This window comes from Somniosus microcephalus, chromosome 18 (assembly GCF_052327205.1).
Source record: "Somniosus microcephalus isolate GS21.2 chromosome 18, FLI_Smic_1.0, whole genome shotgun sequence".
Classification (NCBI taxonomy): Eukaryota; Metazoa; Chordata; class Chondrichthyes; order Squaliformes; family Somniosidae; genus Somniosus; species Somniosus microcephalus.
The window spans coordinates 55,088,230-55,109,683 of NC_141004.1; the positions used below are offsets into that span (position 1 = coordinate 55,088,230).

Below are 21,454 nucleotides of genomic sequence, written 5' to 3' on the forward strand. Positions count from 1 at the left end.
CTAAAAATATCCCAACACTGGACAAACAGGGGGCAATTGGGGGGGGGGGGGGGGGGGGAGGAGCTAAACACAATTAAAATCACTAAGGAGCTGGTACTCAGTAAAATAATGGGACTTTAGGCGGATAAATCCCCCGGACCTGATGGCCTACATCCTAGGGTCTTGAAAAGTGGTGGTAGGGATTGTGGATGCATTGGTGATCATTTTCCAGAACTCCCTGGACTCAGGAAAGGTCCCGGCCGATTGGAAAACTGCTAATGTAACACCCTTAATAAAGAAGGGAAGTAGACAAAAAGCTGGAAACTATAGACCAGTTAGCCTAACATCTGTAGTTGGCAAAATGTTGGAGTCCATTATTAAGGATACAGTAACAGAGCATTTGGATAAACATAATTTAATAGGACAGTCAGCATGGTTTTATGAAGGGGAAGTCATGTTTGACAAATTTGCTCGAATTCTTTGAGGATGTAACATACAGGGTGGATAAAGGGGAACCAGTGGATGTAGTGTATTTGGACTTCCAAAAGGCATTTGACAAGGTTCCACACAAAAGATTACTGATCAAGATAAAAAAATTTAAAAAAAAATCACAGGATTGGGGGTAATATACTGGCATTGGTGGAAGATTGGCTATCTAACAGAAAACAAAGCGTTGGGATAAATGGTTCGTTCTCGGGCTGGCAATCAGTAACTAGTGGTGTTCTGCAGGGGTCAGTGCTGGGACCCCAACTCTTTACAATCTATATTAATGATTTGGAGGAAGGGACCGAGTGCAACATATCCAAGTTTGCCGACAATACAAAGATGGGAGGGAAAGCAGTGAGTGAGGACATAGACAGGCTAAGTGAGTGGGCAGAGATTTGGCAGATGCAATATAATGTTGGAAAATGTGAGGTTATGCACTTTGGCAGAAAAAAATCAAAGAGCAAATTAATATCTAAATGGAGAGAAACTGCAAAGTGCTACAGTACAAAGGGATCTGGGGGGTCCTGGTGCATGAAACACAATAAGTTAGTATGCAGGAAGGCCAATGGAATCTTGGCTTTTATTGCAAGGGGGATGGAGTATAAAAACAGGGAAGTCTTGCTGCAGTTATACAGGGTATTGGTGAGGCCACACCTGGAATACTGCGTGCAGTTTTGGTTTTCATATTTAAGAAGATATACTTGCTCTCGAGGCGGTTCAGAGAAGGTTCACTCGGTTGATTCCAGAGATGAGGGGGTTGACGTATGAGGAAAGGTTGAGTAGGTTGGGACTCTACTCATTGGAGTTCAGAAGAATGAGAGGCGATCTTATCGAAACATAGAAGATTGTGAAGGGGCTTGATCAGGTGGATGCGGTGAGGATGTTTCCACTGATGGGTGAGATTAGAACTAGGGGGCATAATCTTAGAATAAGGGGCTGCCCTTTCAAAACTGAGACTCAGGAGGGTAGTAAATCTATGGAATTTGCTACCCCAGAGAGCTGTGGAAGCTGCAACATTAAATAAATTTAAAATGGAGATAGACATTTTCCTAGCAGATAAGGGAATTAGGGGTTACGGGGAAGAGGGCAGGGAAGTGGACGCGAGTCTAGATTCAGATCAGCCATGATCCTATTGAATGGCGAAGCAGGCCCGAGGGGCCGTATGGCCTACTCCTGCTTATGTTCTTAACTTGCCTTTATATAGCGCCTTTAATGTAGTAAAACATCCCGAGGCACTTCACAGGAGCGTCAGCAAAGCAAATTTAACACTGAGCCACACGAGATATTAGGGCAAACGCTTGGTCAGAGGTAGGTTTTAAAGAGTGTCTTAAAAAGGAGGAAAGAGGCGGAGAGGTTTAGGGAGGGAATTCTAGAGCGTGGGGTCGCAGCAGCAGAAGGCACAGATGAGGGTTTGAGCAGCAGATAAGCGGAGGCAGTGTCGGAGTCGGGTGATGTTACGGAGGTGGAAGTAGGCAGTCTTGGTGAGGGAGCGGATGTGGTCAGAAGCTCATCTTGGGGGTCAAACACAACACCAAGGCTGCAAATGGTCTGGCTCAGCTTCAGACAGTTGCCCAGGAGAGGGATGGAAATGGTGGTCAGAGAACAGAGGTTGTGGCAGTAATAATCCGTATAAAATGAGATGTGGCAAAAAAGAAATTTGGTTTAAAAAAAGGTATTGAAGCTGTCATTTTATTAAAGCATTAACTTTGTGGATAACTTAACACCTGATCAATAGCATGCCCTGGGTGCTTTGGACTTTGTAAATCATACACCAGATGCGTCTAGAAGAGAGAAAGTGCAAGAATTGAACACAAACTATTTAGAAAATGTTTTATTGACAAATTGTTAGCACACACATTTTTAAAAATATCTACTAATTTCATCAATAGTAGTTAATCATTGATCAGGTTACAAAATGTTAATGGTCAATGATCCCCAAGTTAAATACCCATTTGCCCCTATTCGTAATAGATGGAAGGAAGCAGCAAACTTTATATTGCAGCTATACTGAATCTACATTATTCAGCCATTCTACCTTTGGTGTAGTAACTCAGCATCACTATAGTACATAGGTCAGTTTACCTGCAGTCATACAAGGTTTGGTGCAATAGCCAATTCCCCAGTGAACAAGTGAATGTTAATCCCAGCAATGAGCATGGAATTCAGCAGTCAATCCCGGAAATCCAACATCAAATCACCACACAGGAATTGTTCAAATCATTCAGATGTATTGCATGTGCCACTCACTCACTCTCTTTGCAAGTGTAATACATCTTCTCCAACCTAAGAAGGGCTTGAATTGCTGAGCAGCTACAACTACAGGTTTTAGCAAATAAAGTAGGTCACAGTATAACTAGTCCAAGAAAAAATTCTCAACTTCACTACTTACATCATCAGTGTAAACAGACTTAGTTACAAATGCCTAACTGTATGGCTTAGCCTGCTACCTACAAACAGCACTGCCAAAATGTAGGATAAACAGTTGCTATCAATATTCCACCTACTGCATGCAGTAGCACTGCTCCACACAAGACTTTACTGGCACAATCAAAGCCATCTTAATCATCAGAAGAATCATCATCATCAAAATCCTGATTAAAATCAGACAGATCTGAATCAAAGAGTTCATACTGAAAGTGCACTAAGTTCTCTAAAAAGGAATCATCGAGGGAAAGAATACCAAGAAGGCGAAGGGTATGGTCATAGTCGTCATCCTCGTCGCAATCATCATCGTAGTCATAGTCTTCCCACATAATTCCCAACGGAGGCTGTGGGATATACAAGACATTAAATCCTCCAAGATTTTAAAAAGTCAGTTGTATAATGTTTCTGATCAGGTTCAACCTAAAGTCAAACAGCGATTAATTATATTCTTAATTTCCTTTTCCTTGTTGGCCACCCTGGAGAAGGTAAGCAGACAACCCATCAGTCCACTGCAGCCGTTGCCCTGCAGTGCTGGCTAGCTGCTGCAATCACAGCTTTAGATGTTTCTTGCAGGGAAATGGCAAATCTTGTTGTTCACCATTGAAAAATACCATTTGCAGCATTGCCAAAGTTGAACCACTTCAAACAGCAGATCCTTGCTGGCACAGCAAGTACATCCAATTGGCTGAGGTAGAGATTTGGGTCTCAATCTGGGGGATATTTCAGCCAGGCTGGCAGTAAGAGTACTATATTTAGCCTGGGTTGGGGAGAGGAGGTTGGATGGGAAAACTGTTTTCTTCTATCCAGCAACCCCTGTACACATACCTGTCAGCGAATCATTCCTCCTCCCAGTGAATAGTCTGCCAATACCAGTCAAGGCAGAAAAGTAGGTGGCATATCACAATGAAATACACATACAATACAGAAAGTTAGCTAGATTATGCCACGCAGGGAATGGGAACCTTGACTGATATTTTGTCTCTCCCAATTCCAGGGGAGTCGAGGCCAATTGTATTTTTCCCCATTTGTAGAACATGCCCAAGTAATTAGAGAGCAATACTTTACAGCAATAAACAGCCCCAAGTGAGACACAGCAAGCAATTGGTAATAAAACCCAGGTAAAAGCTTTCCTTTTTCCTTCCTTCTCTACCTTGTCAAGATTACAAGAATCATAGAATCTTACAGCACAGTAGGTGGCCATTCAGCCCGTCGTGCCTCCTTTGAAAGAGCTATCCAATCCACTCTCTTCCCCATAACCCTTCAAATTTCTCCTTCAGGTATATATCCAATTCCCTTTTGAAAGTAACTATTGAATCGGTTTCCATCAAACTTTCAGGCAGTGCATTCTAGATCACAACTCTGCTCCCCTCTGGTTCTTTTGCCAATTATTTTAAATCGGTGTCTTCCTGCCAGTGGAAAGTTTCTTATTTACTATAAAACCCCTCAATTTTGAACTCTTAAATCTCCCCTTAACCTTCTATGCTCCAGAGAACCATCTCAGCTTCTCGAATCTCTCCACATAACCAAAGTGCTTCATCCTTGGTGCAATTTTGGTAAATTTCCTCTGCATCTACTCCAAGGCTGACATCCTTCCTAAAAAAAGTGCCCAGAATTGGACAACACTCTAGCTGAGGCCGAACCAGTGATTTATCAAAGGTTTAGCATAACCTCCTTGCTTTTGTTCTCATGTCTCTATAAAGATAAGGATCCTATATGCTTTAACAGCTTTATAAATGGTTAAGACACTCAAGAAGCTCGACACCATCCAGGACAAAGCAGCCTGCTTGATTGCCACCCCATCCACCACCTTAAACATTCGCTCCCTCCACCGCCTTCGTACCGTGGCTGCAGTGTACAATCTACAAGATGCACTGCAGCAACTCACCAAGGCTTCTTCGGCAGCACCTCCCAAACCTGTGACCTCTTCCACCTAGAAGGACAAGGGCAGCAGGCACATGGGAACACCACCACCTCCAAGTTACACACCATCCTGACTTAGAAGTAGATCGCCGATCCTTCCTCGTCGCTGGGTCAAAATCCTGGAACTCCCTAACACCGCTGTGGAAGTACCTTCACCACACGGACTGCAGCGGTTCAAGGTGGCGGCTCACCACCACCTTCAAGGGCAACTAGGGATGGGCAATAAATGAGGGCCTTGCCAGCGACGCCCACATCCCATAAACACACTTTAATTGCTGTTTTCAGTCTTTGATTGTAGGCCAAATATGTCTAAATAGGCAAGTTTATTGGGCAAAACGAGTGAATTAGGTTTCTAAATGTTAATTCTAAAGTTTGTATTTTTAATATAGTTTTGCATGTTCAGTTGACAAGCAGTTTCTCAAGCAATCAACTGTACACTGGGCCCCCAATTTCATACAAGGGACGGCAAAAGATAGTCTTCCTGACAAGTTAGATCCAGAGCGATTCGAGGCACGAAGCTCAAATGCCTTCTCGCCCCTCCTTTTACTGCACCCTTTCACCAAAGAGCCATTGAGCCAGATTTCCAGAAAACATGACTTGCCACTGACTGCAAAGATCAATCTTGAACATTACCAAATCTGGTCTGCATTATAAACATGGGATGGAAGTGGTTCAATATGGGGTAATTTGCCATGAACAGGATTTATACCTTTGTCTTAAATTGCACCAGATAAGAGTGCAAAAATGTTGTTGAATTTGGGTATATTTAGCTCATTCAATTAACAGGCTTCCGCATGTATACAAACAATCTACATCACACCAGCGAACAGTTTCACTAGAAGCTTACATACAAACATCAAAAAATTTGAAATTTATGCTCAGTTCTTAGATGTTTTATTTTTGGAAAGGAGAGTAAAACTGAGAGCTGCTGAAGGCTCAACTTATTTAAAAGACTTGCAGTTTAATTTGACTGGAGACAAGGCAAAGGTTAGATGATTTAATACGTAGCCCGTCATTAAACAGCCTGTGATAGACCACATCAGTACTTGTCGCAATATATAGTATTCTCTTACCGGATTGCTTCGCCTCCTTGGCCGATGCCGGGTAGGCCGATATCCCTCTGGAAACTCATGTAAGTAAATGCATTCAGATTTAAAAGGACATCTGCCATTACTTCGTAGAAAAAACTTGCATCGTATTTTTCTGTGAAAAGAATCAGTCATTACAGATGTGAATCATCTGTGCAGCTGGGATAGGATTTTTTAAAATTTTCTCCTCTTCCTCCACCAATTTTCTCACCACCACTCTTTCCCTGTCTCCTTGCTGTAGCAAGTTCCAAAGTGCCAGCCACCCTCATACTTTGCCTGAATAACCAACCTTTCTTCATGTGCCACCTAGATAGCATGTTTCAGCAGGCTGTATGACTTGATGGGCATGCTCAATCCTACATGTACCTCCATCAGCAGGAATGGATAATGCTCAGGAACACTAGCCAAATCAGAGACAGAGACCGAGTCAGTGCCCAAAGGCACTGGCCCATCAGAAAGTGGTTGCATTTGGGAAGTTCAAGTCCAAGGCTTCAGATATTCACAATTAGCAGGCTAAAGGATCCTTATGGGGAGGGGGTGGGGAAGAAAGTTAGTAATTCATGGTCAAAAGTTGATCACATTTAAAACAAAAAAAACAGGATTGTTGTTAGGGCATGAATGCCATACCAGAAATAGTGGTGGAAGCTGAATCATAACTTTAAAAAGGAATGTGGATAAGTGCATGAAAAAGAAAATTGTTAAAAACCATACAAAAAGGGAAGGGGAATGCAACCACTGAGCCACAGACACACGTGGCCAAATGACCTCCTTCAGCGTTTTAACTTTTTTGATTTGACCTTATTACATCATACCACAACTTGCCCGAGAAGGGTCAGTCAATATTCTATCCAACAGGATGCAGCCAGAAACAACTAATGAGGGAAGATTGACTTGGGCAGTTGCTGGGAGGAAAACAAATTTTAGGAAAATGGTACAAGAGCACCAACAATTTCCCATAACAATGAATGCTCCAGGAACCCCAATTCAACAAGTAGTTACCAACTTTGCATTTGAACTTCAGAATACAAAGAACATGTGGCAAATTTGTTACCACCTGTGCAATGTAACTACAAGGTATTTTAAACGCAACATTCTGTCATGCAATGGTCCCACTGCTCTATCAAGTGGACCTTATGCACCCCTGAACCAGAAGCCACAGGTCCTGCGATCTTCTACCCTTACAAACAGCTCAAGCCATTTAGGGCTCTTATCCTAAATAGTGCCTACTGAATTTACTTCAAAGCCATTCGACACTACAGCATTTTCAATACGTGACATTCAAGCTCAGCTCAGATTCTGAATTAATTAGATCAGAAATTAAAGTGCACCTACACAACAGTACAGGTGATGTACACAGCTGAAACTACCAGATTTTTCAATCTATAAAGAAAATGGGTAATGCACAGGAGGCTAGAGTTGCAAAAACAGTTAGGGAGGGGCAAGGTCATGTTAGTGGTAATATATAGAGCTGGATTGAGAACCGGCTGGTAGGATGTTGGCAGAAAGTAGTTATAGATTGATTTGGATCCATTTGTAGACCAGTGTCCTGCAGGGATCAGTGTTGGGACTGTTGCTCTTTATTTTTACGATCTAGATCCTTGGCTTCGCCTAGTCTCTGTGCCGGGAGCAAGCGGAAGCAGCGCAAGTCAACCCAAACACCCCACCCACCTGCCCCTTCAACCACCGACTGCCCCACATGTAACAGAGACTGCCGAAGAAGTATTAAGAGAGAGAGGAAAAAAGTTATGCTAAACCTTTATAAAACACTGGTTAGCCTTCAGCTGGAGTATTGTGTTCAATTCTGAGCACCACACTGTAGGAAGGATGTCAAGGCCTAGGAGAGGGTGCAGAAGAGATTTACTAGAATGTTACCAGGGATAAGGGACTTCCAGTTACAGGAAACTTTGGTTTATCCGGAGGTTGTATTTCCGGAAACCTCAATCTACCGGCAGAAATCAGGAGCCGTTTTGTTAGGTTTTTTTCCTTCTCCTGGCTTAGTTTTCAAGTCAGGCTCTGGAAAGACTCTGAAGCTGTTGCTAAGCTACCGAGACGTTTCCAAGGTACGGGCTGACTGTTTACAAGCGGTTGCTAAGCAACAGTGTTTGTTGCCAGATACGGAGATGAAAACCTCCGTATGCTTCAACATTAACTTTGTATGATCGGCAACAGCTCGGTCCCATCGGTGCCGGATATAACAAAGTTTCCTGTATGTGGAGACTGGAGAAGCTGCGGTTGCTCTCCTTAGAGCAAGGTTCCCAAGAGGAGATTTGATAGGTGTTCTTAATCCATGAATGGCTTTGATAGAGTAAATAAGAAACTGTAAAAGGAGAAACTTTTTCCAGTGGCAGAAGGGTCAGTGACCAGAGGACACAGATTTAAGGGGATTGGCAAAAGAACCAGAGGAGACAGGAGGAAACTTTTTTTTAAAAATATAAACACAGCGAGAATTGTGGTGATCTGGAATGCACTGCCTGAAAGGTTGGCGGAAGCAGATTCAATAGTAACATTCAAAAGAGAATTGGATAAATACTTGGAAGGGGGAAAAAAATTACAGGGCTATGGAGAAAGAGCAGGGGAGTGGGATTAATTGGATAGCTCTACCAAAGACCCGGCACAGGTACGATGGGCCAAATGGCCTCCTGCGCTGTATCATTCTGTAATTCTAGATCTTCACACTGAACTTGCGTCCAAAAAAGGTGAAAGGACAAAAGCCTCGGAGCCCAGTGAAATACAGCGTTGAGTGAAACAGTATGGAGCTCCGAATTAAAATGCAGATTGTGTTGTGAATCCACTGTTGTCAACCGTTCTGATCCTGAACTGCTGCACAAACCCTGTTGTGTAAAGCTCCCACATTAGTGTGCTGACGAAAATGTGCTATATAATCTAGAATGTACTGCCTGAAAGGGTGGTGGAGGCAGACTCAAATCATGGCTTGCAAAAGGGAATTGGAGAAGTACTTGAAGGGAAAAAAATTGCAGGGGTAAGGGCGGGGGAGTGGGACTAGCTGAAGTGCTCTTGGAGAGCCAGTACGGGATCAACAGGCCAAATAGCCTCCTTCTGTGCGGTAACCATTCTATGTAGATGTTGGAAGCACGACCTGGAAATCTGCAGGTGATGCAAAGATCTGTGCGATTATTAAAACTGTAGACTATGCTTGGCTGCTTCAGATGGATTTTGATGTGCTGGAAAATTGAGCTCCTGACTGGCAAATGATGTTTAATTTGGAAAAGTGCAGTGTTGTACACGTGGGCAGGGTAAGTGCTCAATAAACCTTCAGGGAAAAGCACGAGATCTCTGGGCATTCTAATGTATACATCTTTAAAAAAGGTACATGAGCAATGCTGTGAAGTGATAGCAAGAGCGAATTGAGTGTTGGGGTGCATTCATAGGACAATTGAGAAACAAGGCAAGGCATGATATTTTATCCTTGTACAAGATCTTGGTCAGGCCTCACTTGGAATACTGTGTCCAGTTTTGGTCTCCTCACGTGGCGAGTGGTATTGAGGCTTTCCAAAGGGTAAAGGAGGGCCACTAGACCAATTCCCAGTAAAAAGCATCTTGGTTATCAAGATAGGGAGCTTTACACTTAGAAGTGTAGACTTGGGGGTTATCTGATTGAGGTTTAAGGTGATGAAGGCAATAGATTATGTTCTAGTTGACAGTTTGTTCCATTTAATAGATTTAGGGAGGACCGGGTGATATACCTATCAATTCATTCCATGAAAAGCGACGAGTTAAGATAGTAACTATAGGTTTTTATTGGCTAAATAACAGAGCCCACCCTCGTGGGTGATCGGTTCCAACAAGGAAGAATACTAGCCAATCAGTCACCTTTATACCTGGGCAAGCAGGCGGAGCCATGGGCGGAGTCAGCGGAGGTATGCCTAGGTATAACAGCGTGCGTGGCAAGAGGTAACCTTGTGTAGTGATAACAACAGTGTAAACAGTGATAACAACAGTGTAACAATAGTGAACGGTTGTGAACAATAACAGTGGTTTACCACATTCACCCCTTGTTTAAAATTGAGTCCGGCGGGGTGAAGTGTACTACCAGTTCGTGTATGTCAGTCTATCAGGAGGCCTCGTAAGCCTTTCTGATCGGCGCAGCAGCGGCGGCGGTGGTGCAGTATCCGATGTTAGTACTGGTGTCTGCGTGGTCGACGAAGGCTCCTGGGGTTCCGGCATGCCGCCTACAGGAGCTAGATTTGGGGGAGTGGTGGGGGATAACGGTGGTATCTCAGGGGTGCCCGAGGGTGCGAGGTCTCGCAAGGAGACTGTGTCCTCCCGCCCGTCTGGGTATGCCACATAGGCATACTGGGGGTTGGCGTGCAGGAGGTTCACCCTCTCGACCAGGGGGGGTCCGTTTTATGGGTCCTCACGTGCCTCCGCAGTAGGACGGGCCCAGGAGAAGTCAGCCATGTCGGTAGCGAGGTTCCCGATGTGGACTTCCTGGGGAAAACGAACATTTGCTCATGAGGGGTGGCATTGGTGGCAGTACAAAGCAGTGACCGGATGGAATGGAGCGCTGCCGGGAGGACTTCCTGCCAGCGAGAGGTTGGGAGGCCCTTAGACTTTAGGGCTAAGAGGACGGCCTTCCAAACTGTCGCGTTCTCTCTTTCCACCTGGCCGTTCCCCCGGGGGTTGTAGCTGGTGGTCCTGCTCGCAATACCTCTCGCGAGCAGGAACTGGCGAAGTTCCTCGCTCATGAAGGATGAGCCCCGGTCGCTATGTATATAGTTCGGGAACCCGAACAAGGCGAAGAGGTCGTTCAGGCATTTGATGACCGTGGTACTGGTCATGTCTGGGCAGGGGATGGCAAAGGGGAAACGGGAGTACTCGTCAATAATGTTGAGGAAGTACACATTACGGTCAGAGGACGGGAGGGGCCCCTTAAAATCGATGCTCAAGCGCTCGAAGGGGCGGGTGGCCTCGATCAGGCTTGCTCTATCCGGCCTATAGAAATGCGGTTTGCATTCGGCACAGGCTTGGCAGTTCCTGGTCATGGGACCTCCTCGATGGAGTAGGGCAGGTTGCGGGCCTTAATGAAGTGGTAAAGTCTAGTGACCCCGGGGTGGCAGAGGTCGTTGTGGAGGGTCCGCAGTCTATCAACTTGCGCGTTGGCGCATGTACCTCATGATAGAGCATCTGGGGGCTCGTTGAGTTTACCAGGCCGGTACAAGATATCGTACTCGTAGGTGGAGAGCTCAATTCTCCACCTCAAGATCTTGTCGTTCTTGATTTTGCCCCTCAGCTTGTTATTAAACATAAAAGCAACCGAACGCTGGTCGGTGGGGAGGGTAAATAGTTTGCCTGCCAGGTAATGCCTCCAGCGTCGTACCGCTTCCACAATCGCCTGGGCCTCCTTCGCGACAGAAGTGTGTCGGATCTCAGGGCCCTGGAGGGTCCTTGAGAAGGCAGCCACAGGTCTCCCCGCCTGGTTAAGGGTTGCAGCTAGGGCGAAGTCGGATGCATCGCTCTCCACTTGGAAAGGGATGGACTCATCCACTGCGTGCATTGTGGCCTTCGCAATGTCTCCTTTTATGAGGGAGAAGGCTGCGCATGCTTCTGCTGTCAGGGGGAAGGAGGTGGACTTCATGAGGGGTCTGGCTTTGTCCGCATAATTGGGTACCCATTGGGCATAGTAAGCTAAGAGCCCCAGGGTTCTCTTCAGTGCCTTTTGACAGTGGGGAAGGGGAAGCTCCATGAGGGGGCGCATTCTTTCGGGGTTGGGGCTGATGACTCCGTTCTCTACTACGCAGCCGAGGATGGCAAGGCGCGAGGTGTTAAACATACATTTCTCCTTATTGTAAGTGAGATTCAGCCGTTGGGCCGTACGGAGGAATTTCTCCAGATTTAACATCATGGTCCTGCTGGTCGTGGCCGCAGATGGTGACGTTATCTAGATAAGGAAACGTGGCCTGCAGCGCGTTCTGGTCAACCAGCCGGTCCATCTCCCTTTGGAAGACCGAAACCCCGTTGGTGACGCCGAAGGGAACCCTAAGGAAGTGGTAGAGGCAGCCATTCGCCTCGAAGGCAGTATACCAGCAGTCCTCAGGGCGGATAGGGAGTTGGTGATAGGCCGACTTAAGGTCGGTGGTGGAGAATACCCGATTTAAGGTCGATGGTGGAGAATACCCGGTACTGTGCAATCTGGTTGACCATATCAGATATGCGGGGAAGGGGGTATGCGTCCAGCTGGGTGTACCGGTTTATGGTTTGGCTGTAGTCGATGACCAGGCGGTGTTTATTGCCGGTCTTAACGACTACGACCTGGGCACGCCAGGGGCTGGTGCGCCCCTCGATGCCCTCCTTCAGGAGTCGCTGCACCTCAGAGCTAATAAAAGCTCTGTCCCCGGCGCTGTACCGCCTGCTCTTGGTAGCGACGGGTTTACAGTCGCGGGTGAGGTTAGCGAACAAGGAGGGGGGCGGGACTTTGAGAGTGGAGAGGCCGCAGGTGGTACACGGCAGGCGGTTTAAAAACTGCTGGTTGTAGACTGAGTGGGGGGGAGGGATCCACCGTATGCCAAAGTGACACTTTGAAGGTGGCATTGGAAATCCAGCCCTAGTAGGACAGCAGCGCAGAGCTGGGCAGGACGAGAAGTTTAAAGTTTTTATATTCCGTGCCCCTAACCGACAGGGTCACCACACAGTAGCCGCTGACGTCTGTTGAATGGGACTTCGACGCCATCGAGATCCGATGGCGCGTTGGCCGGACAGTGAGGGAGTAGCAGCGCACCGTGTCTGAGTGAATAAAACTCTCTGCTCCCGCTGTCGAACAGGCAGGTCGTGGCGTGGCCGTTTACTTCGATGTCCATCATGGACCTGGACAGATGATGCGGGAGAGCTTGGTCAAGCGTGACGGAGGCCAGTGTATGGCTGAGTGAGCTGCTGTAGTCAGCAGGTGAGGCGGTGGTCGGGTCTGGAGACAAAATGGCGCCCATGACGCGGATCCCCACGAGGTCGAAGTTGGACAAAGTGGCAGAGAAGATGGCTGCCCCCACGACTCACATGAGGCACTGCTGGCGTCTGGGGCTTTCCCCCTGCAGGAGTTTGCGAAGTGGCCTTTTTTTCCGCATCCGGAGCAGGTCGCGTTCCTTGCAGGGCAGCGCGCCCTTTGATGTCTCGCCTGGCCACAGAAATAGCAGCTGGCGGCCCGATCGCAGGGCTCCGCTGCCGCAGCAGGTCCCGAGGGTGGCGGTCCCGATCGATTCCGGGACACCGACGCCGTAGGAGGTCCCGGGGCGGCGGTGCGAGGGGTATTGCGGCCGAAGTCGGGCCCGAGTCCCAGGGTCGCGCAGCACTGTACCCGGAGTACGCCTCGAGGTCCCGATGGGCCACTTCCAGGGAGCGAGCGAGGGCTGCAGCTGCTTTCAAGCCGAGGTCCTTTGATTCGAGCAGTCTTCGCCGTGAGTAGTCGGACCGAAGGCCTTTCACGAAAGCATCACGGATATTTCCTTCAGCATGTTGTGCAGCCGATACAGCTTTAAAGTCACAGTCCCTGCCGAGTGTTTGTAGCGCCCGTAAAAATTCATCTACAGACTCTCCTGGCTGTTGCGAGCGGGATCTTAGGAGATGTCTGGCATACATTGAATTTACTGGGCTCCGGTACTGCTCTTTTAGCAGGTCGAGGGCCTCCTCGTATGTAGCAAGGTCCCGGATGAATGCAAATACTTTAGGGCTCACCTGGGCGGTCAGAACTCTTAGTTTGTCGGCTTCCGATGGCACGCCGGAGGCTACCAGGTAGGATTCAAAGCAGCTCAGCCAGTGATCGAAGTCGAGGGCTGACTTTGCTGCCTGTGGATTTAGATCCAGGTACGGCAGTCGGAGGGCTCGCAGCCAAGTCGGCTGCTGGGGCTGTTGTAGCTGGCTGTTTGGCTGCTCCAGTCCATTCATTTCAAAATTTAGCCAATAAAATTGATATACCTATCAATTCATTCCATGAAAAGCGACGAGTTAAGATAGTAACTATAGGTTTTTATTGGCTAAATAACAGAGCCCACCCTCGTGGGTGATCGGTTCCAACAAGGAAGAATACTAGCCAATCAGTCACCTTTATACCTGGGCAAGCAGGCGGAGCCATGGGCGGAGTCAGCTGAGGTATGCCTAGGTATAACAGCGTGCGTGGCAAGAGGTAACCTTGTGTAGTGATAACAACAGTGTAAACAGTGATAACAACAGTGTAACAATAGTGAACGGTTGTGAACAATAACAGTGGTTTACCACACCGGGGGGGGGGTCACAATTTTAAGTTGTACAAGGCCAGATCTAGGTTAGATGTTAGGAGGTGGTTCTTTTCACAGAATAGTGAACCTCTGGAACAGGCTGCCGTGTCGTGCCGTGGACACGGATTTGCTGAATTTTTCTTCAAGCGAGAGCTGGACGTGTTTCTGGCTGGGGTGGAGATCACCTCTTACAAAAAAGGTAGGTACTGCAGGGAATTCAGGGTCAGTGATCTCCTGGACTAGTCACGAGTGCCTAGATAAGTCAGAGACAAATTTCCCAGAATTTTTATCCCCTTCCAAATTGGCCTGGGTTTTTTTTAATCTGGTTTTTCACCTCTCCCATGGTTTTGGGTGGGGTGAAGAGTATATATTGTGATGCACAAGTTATCAATTGAGTGGGACAGGCTGGATGGACCAGAGGGTCTTTACCTGACAGTCTTTAGATGAGGAGTTTGGGGACCAGGAGCCAATGTAGGTCAGTGTTGGGCGAGCAGGGCTTGAGGAAGGAGACGAGGATACAGGCAGCTGTTTCGGATGAGCTGAAATTTATGGAGGTGGGCCAGGAGGGCATTGGAATAGTCGAGTCCGGGGGAGAAGACAAAGGCATAGATTAGGGTTTTAGCCACAGGTGTCTTGAGGCAGGGGTAGAGACCGGCATTGTTAGAGGTAGCAGTAGGCAGCCTTTGTATTGCAAAGGATACAAGCTTGGAAGATCAGTTTGGTGACAAATAAGACACCAAGATGACAAACAGTCTGGCTAAACCAGAGACAGTGGTGGAATTAATGGAGAGGGTACAGAGGTTATGGCAGGGGCTGAAGACTATGGCTTTGGTCTTCCCAATATTTCACTGGAGGAAACTGCAACTCATCCAAGATTGGATGCCAGACAAGCAGGTTGATGACAAGCAATGGAGGTGGTCGAGCGAGATGGTGATCAGGTAAAGCTGGGTCGTCAGAGCATACATATGGAACCTGCCCCCATGTCTTTGGATGTAGTCACCAAATGGAGGAGACGACGACGATTCCCTGCTCTTCAAATAGTGCCACAAGATCCTTAATGTCTACTTAAACTGCCTTGAGGGCTTCTTCAGTTTTGTCCTCATACAAGTAGGAACCATCCTTTAATGTTCAACCCTCCCTTTCTAGGGTTTTTTTCCCCCCACAGGAGGGAGAAGTGCTCCTCAAGCTTAATAAAATGAAGATTTGTTTAGGGATTACTTCCAATAGTGATAACCCAGGTCATTCTGGAAATAGTCACAACCAATTTTGCATTACAATCTAATCCGTTAAGATTAATGTTAAAATACAAACAGTGGAATTAAAAAGGTCAAGCATTTGATCTTAAGGAAAATTGTGCAGGTCCATAGCATATTCAGAATTAAGGAACAAATTAAAATACTTTTTCCATTGTGATATTGCAGTAGCTATATGCAAACCTACCTCTTTTCAGCTTTGAACTCGTCAATGAGCTTCTGTTTCTGTTCATCAACTACCCAGTACCTGTGTGGTATGAAGTAACTGGACACTACTCTACATTCAGGACATGCCCTGCAAATAAAGGAGATCTTTGAAGGTCTTAATTTTCCCCAGAGTGCATTCAAAGAAAAAAAACCACAGCCCCTTTCCACAGTCTAAAAGACTGGCTGGGCCAGCCCTTCACAAATGCCAGCAGCAGCACCCTGCAAATTTCAAGCCAGATCATGCAGTATTGATTTAAGATTTACTTATCCAAACAACTATTTAGAAGCAAAATGATCCAATTTGAGATAGCCACAGTCTCAACCACCAGCTTAAATTGCTTTCAGATAGTAAACATCCATTTTCCCTTTCCTACAAGGCTACCAAAAAATACATTCAGGCATTCAAGAGTAGTCTTTAAAAAACTGTTTTTGAAATTGTTCCTGAAAAGTTCTCAAGAGGCCATTGTAACATCTGTGCTGTACTGGAAAACCAAATAACTGAAAAGTAATACAAAAGCAAAATACTGTGGATGCTGGAAATACTCAGCGGGGCAGGCAGCATCTGGGGGGTAAAGGAGAGAGAGTGGAAGGCAGGAGACTCGGGGGGGGGGGGGGGGGGGGGGGCGCATGCGCGTCACCCTTAAGGACTGAAGAGGTATTCTGCAAAGCATTCACCCGATCTGCATTTGGTCTCCCCAATGTAGAGGAGACTGCATCGTGAGGCTTCCAATTGCCACCCTTCCCTCACCTTCACATGATCCATCTCCGACTCTTCCTTCCTCGACTTCGGTCTCCATTTCTGGGGATAGGCTATCGACAAACCTCCACTATAAGCCCACTGACTCCCGCAGCTACTTGGACTACACTTCCTCCCACTCTGCTTCCTGTAAGGACTATTCCATTCTCCCAGTTTCTGTCGCATCTGTTCGGACAATGCCACCTTCCATGCTCGTGCTTCCAATAGGTCTTCCTTTTTCCTCAACTGAGGATTCCCATCTACCGTGGTTGACATGGTCCTCAACTGTGTCTGTTCCATTTCCCACATTTCTGCTCTCACCCCTTCCAGAACGATAGGGTTCCCCTTGTCCTTGCCTTTCACCCCACCAGCCTCCACATTCAATGGATCATCTTCCGCCACCTCCAGTGTGACCCCACCACCAAACACATCTTCCCTTCTCCTTTCAGCATTCCGAATGGACTGCTTCCTCCACGACACCCTGGTCTACTCCTCAATCACCCCCTTCCTTTCCCACAGCACCTTCCTGTGCAAGTGATGGAGATGCAGCACCTGCCCTTTAACCTCCTCCCTTTCCACTGTCCGGAGCCCTAAACTCTCCTTCCAGGTGAAACAGCAATTTACTTGTACTTCTTGCAAGCTAGTACGTATACTGTATTTGCTGCTCACGATGCAGTCTCCTCTACATTGGGGAGACCAAATGCAGATTGGGTGACCGCTTTGCGGAACATAGAAGATAGGAGCAGGAGTAGGCCATTCGGCCCTTCTCCGCCATTCAACGAGATCATGGCTGATCATACAAACCCTAGCACCCGGTCCCTACACCGACAGCCATCCCACCCAAGCCCTATCCCCGTAACCCCACGTATTTAATCCCCCCTAACACTAAGGGCCAATTTTTATCATGGCCAATCAACCTAACCCGCACATCTTTGGACTGTGGGAGGAAACCGGAGCACCCGGAGGAAACCCACGCAAACACGGGGAGAATGTGCAAACTCCACACAGACAGTCACCCGAGGCCGGATTTGAACCCGGGTCCCTGGCGCTGTGAGGCAACAGTGCTAGCCACTATGCCACCGTGCTGCCTCGGACAGAAACACCTCCGTTCAGTCCATAAGTGACCTGAACTTCCGGTTGCCTGTCACTTTAATTCTCCGCTCCACTCCGTCCTCTGCCACTTGCACTGTTTCAACGAAGCTCAGCGTAAGCTTGAGGAACAGCACCTCATCTTTCGATTAGGCACTTTACAGCCTGCTAGACTCGGTTCAACAATTTCAGACCATAACCTCTGCCCCATTTTCCCCCCTCCCCCCCCCCCCCCAAAACATGGCAGCTGTTGTTTCTGCCATTCCCATTTACACCTCTTCTAGACCCATCTTTTGCTTCTTTACTTGTCCCATTACCATCTCCTTTTGCTCTGTTCTATCATACCGTTTGTCATTTATTCACTCCTGCCTTCCACCCTATCACAGACCTTCCCCTTTTGTTCCCCCACCCCCCCTCTCCCAGCCTTTACACTTGCTTAAAATCAGTTACATCTCTAATTTTTTCCAGTTCTGACGAAAGGTCATCAACCTGAAACGTTAACTCTTTCTCTCCACAAATGCTGCCTGACCTGCTGAGTAATTCCAGCATTTTCTGTTTTTATTATTAATGGAAAGCTAGCCTGGCACAGTGAAACTTCCCACCCCCAAACACACAGTTAATTCTAGTAAATTTGAGCGCATCAACTCAGCACGCCCGGTGAATGGATCTAGGCTGTCTAGTTCAGCTCTCACTAGATAAAGCTGGTGAGCCACTGGGGAAACCCTAGACTACATATTCATTGCGATTTATATTCTTTAGGCATTTCAACAGTTAACAGTCAACAAGACAATTGGAATAGTGATTTTACTAATGGCTCCAATACACAAGTTGTTTAATTCAGTGATATTTACTTACTTTATTATCTTACTGGTAAACCCCTTGCTGAGTCGCCATTTCTTAATACAGGTCACACAGAAAGCATGGTTGCAGTCAGGAAGAATTGCAAAGCAACGGTCTTTAGCTGGTGTTTTTTCATAGACTTTGTCCATGCAGATTCCACAAATTATATCTTTACTCATTTCAACGGCCAGGTTCTCAGTCCACTTTTTCTAAAATTTAAAAAAGTAAAAATACAATTACTACATCAGTGCTTCCTCATACCTGGTTTTGAATTCCTTTTGTCACTGCTTTGCACCACAGTTCTACTGTCAAAGCTGTCCAGCAAGTTAGCACTAGCAGCTACCCAATAGTCACCTGTAGCCCAGGCTAATTCTGCTCACATCATGACAGAAATGCCAACCCCCTCCCCCAAACAATATACCAATAGAACGGCCCAAAACTTACGGCATTACCCAAAGAATTACGTTTTTTTTTGGGCAGAGAGAAATTACAGCAAGATGTGCTGCCTTGGTGTGCAAGGAAAAGGGCAGAAGAATCACGTTTTTTTTAAACAAAAGTTAATCAAGGAACCTGCTGGTTTTGGAATCTCTCTTGTCCCGAATTGGTTTTTGGAGCATTGCGAAGAACCATACATTTTCCTTCAGTGTCACCCGAGATACCCCAGTTTGTTCAAACAGTGATCAAAAAAATCTCAGGACAATAAAGCCGTAGCAAAGTACTTTGGGGATGGGGGTGGCAGGGAAAAGGGAAAGAAAGTTATAAAAATGTAATCATTAAATCAGTGACAAGCAGGCGGGTGGATTCTTTTATAAAAGCTGAAACCACATACCTTTGTAACAGATGGAGAAACGGAAGTATCTTTCTCCAAGTCAGTCTGAGGTATGCTGTTAACACAACTGCTCGCTTCCCTGGACATGCAATGGAAAGAACCTGCTGCCTGTGATGTTGGGGCGCAATCTGAAATGTGCAAACAATTCAACACGAATACCCGATTAATTTTAGAGAGTATGTGTAGCAGAAGGACACCAAAAATATTTTCTGTTGTGTCAGTAGTTTATAGAAATTAGAAACTGTAGGAAGATGGGCCATCTAAGACGCACTGCTGGAGTTCTAGTATAACAAAGGGTTATACTTGAACACTTGGAAAGCGGAGAAAGTCAATAGATTGGAACATCTGCTGAAACTAATGTGATGCCAGGTGGAATTAGACCAGTCAAGGTTGCAGGCCAGACTAATACACACTTAGGCAGATACCAGTAGTACAAGCAAAAACCTCCACTATCCCACATATCAAAAAAGGAGGTATCTCCCGGTTTTGGTTTAGGCACTAGAAAAAGTCTATCAACCCTCTATTTTTGTTCTTGGGGGATGGCAACACTGGCAAGGCCGTATTTATTTCCCATCCCCACGTGTCCTGAAGACATTTAGAATCAACCACAGTGGAACTGGAGTCACACGTAGGCCCGATTAGATAGCAGTAGCAAATTCCTTCCCCTGGAAGTCATTAGTGAACCAGTTGGGTTTTTAAACAGTCCAGCAGTCTGCACTGCTATTTTTTGATGTTAGCTCATACATCGCCATAGTTCAGAATCCAATCTCAATTTACTATGGCGAAGAATCCTCGTGGAAATTCTACCCCATTGTGTTTTAACAGACAACAGTTAAAACCTGCAAGTATGTCAACTGTTATTTGTAACATCAACTGCACCCACTAAAGGCTGAGGTTGTACATTTAACATTTAAATGATTGTTAATTGTGTTAGCAAAAGAGGTGGGTAAATAAAGTGTTAGTTAATGCAATCTCATCTTTGCCAATTCAGCAAGTAAGAATTAATTACACCTTCACTCAGTGTACTACAGCTGTAATGTAAACCAACTATTACATTTGGACTGGGTTATTCAAGATGATTCAATTTAACACATAAACCTTAATGAATGGTAAATTCCAATCCAATGCTCCAAGGGCAGACATGCTAGAAAAGGAAGAGGGAAGTGAAGGAGGAAAGATTCACCAGGATACTCAGATTACTGACTGGGAATTCAAATACAATACACAGTGAAACCTGTATAAACAGCCACTTAACCGAGACTCCCAAATACTTGCATGGTAAAATATTCAAGAGGCACAGTGAAACCACGGACACTTGCAAATTACAAACAGCCTTCAATGCACAAAGCCCTTTTGTAACTTAAAACACGGGACACAGCCTGTGGCAAAGCTGCTGTATCTGGAACTTTCAGAGTCGGGATCACTGGCACTTCTAAGAAATAAGGAGTAGGCCATTCAGCCCGTCGAGCCTGCTCAGTCCATTCCCCTTGCAGTTTGCTTCCTTTCTGCCCCCCCAAATACTCGAGGGGGGGTCAGTGTTTGCCAATCAGCACGAGGCGCAGCAGGTTGTGAAAGAAACAGCTTTTGTGGAATGGGGCTCTCTTTACCCAGCATGCACAGCAGCAGAGAAACCGCTCTCTCTGGACTGAACGCTTGCATGGCTCTATCCCAGAGAACGGTTTTGCTGCCTGTGGATGCAGAGTAAAGAAGTCCTCCAATCTACTGAAAACTTTACAGTACAATGACACCTGCAAAGATGCCAGTCACGAAGGAGTATGTAATTTACAGGATTCAATGTAATTGAACATTCTACAGGAAACTTTGGTTTATCTGGAGGTTGTATGGCCGGAAACCTCGACCTAACGGCAGAAATCAGCAGCCATTTAGGTTTTTTTCATCTTTTTTCCTTCTGCTAGCATTTAAAAAAATAAAATAAAACAGTCAGTCTCTGGAAAGCCTCTGAAGCTGTTGCTAAGCTACAGAGACGCTTCAAGGTACGGGCCGACTGTTTACAAGCTGTTGTGAAGCAACAGTGTTTGTTGTCAGATACGGAGATGAAAACCTCCGTATCCTTCAACATTAGCGCTGGTCTGTCCGGAAGTTTTCATAGATCGGCATCAGTCGGTGCCGGATATCGCGAAGTTTCCTGTATCTTACAAAAGATCAAAAGGTTCCAGTGCAGATCCCTGGGACACTCCACATTTCTGCACACTGCTTGCTCGCTTTCAACCAATTTCTTATACACCTCAAACTTTTACTGATGACACCCACTGCTTTAAGCTTGTGCAATATCCTTTCATGTGCAACTTGATTAAAGGCTTTCTGAAGTCCAGATGCACATCATAGGATTTTCTAACATCCTCTTAGAATAGCACACCCTC

At 46.3% G+C, this 21,454-nt stretch overlaps 1 protein-coding gene across 2 annotated transcripts in view; it reads right to left on the reverse strand.

Moving 5' to 3' along the window:
• Window positions 1–2,281: 2,281 nt before the first annotated feature.
• The window catches only part of mkrn4 (makorin, ring finger protein, 4), a 30,615-nt gene continuing 11,442 nt past the window's right edge, over window positions 2,282–21,454 (reverse strand). The window contains exons 4-8 of one of the 2 annotated variants that reach the window (XM_086011473.1): window positions 19,074–19,201; window positions 18,260–18,453; window positions 15,560–15,667; window positions 5,883–6,012; window positions 2,282–3,233 (exon numbers count right to left, since the gene is read on the reverse strand). In XM_086011473.1, coding sequence (XP_085867599.1) covers window positions 3,024–3,233; window positions 5,883–6,012; window positions 15,560–15,667; window positions 18,260–18,453; window positions 19,074–19,201 — 770 coding nt within the window. In that variant the 3' untranslated portion in view covers window positions 2,282–3,023. The remainder of the gene's footprint in view (window positions 3,234–5,882; window positions 6,013–15,559; window positions 15,668–18,259; window positions 18,454–19,073; window positions 19,202–21,454) is intronic. The other variant, XM_086011474.1, reaches the window with a different exon arrangement.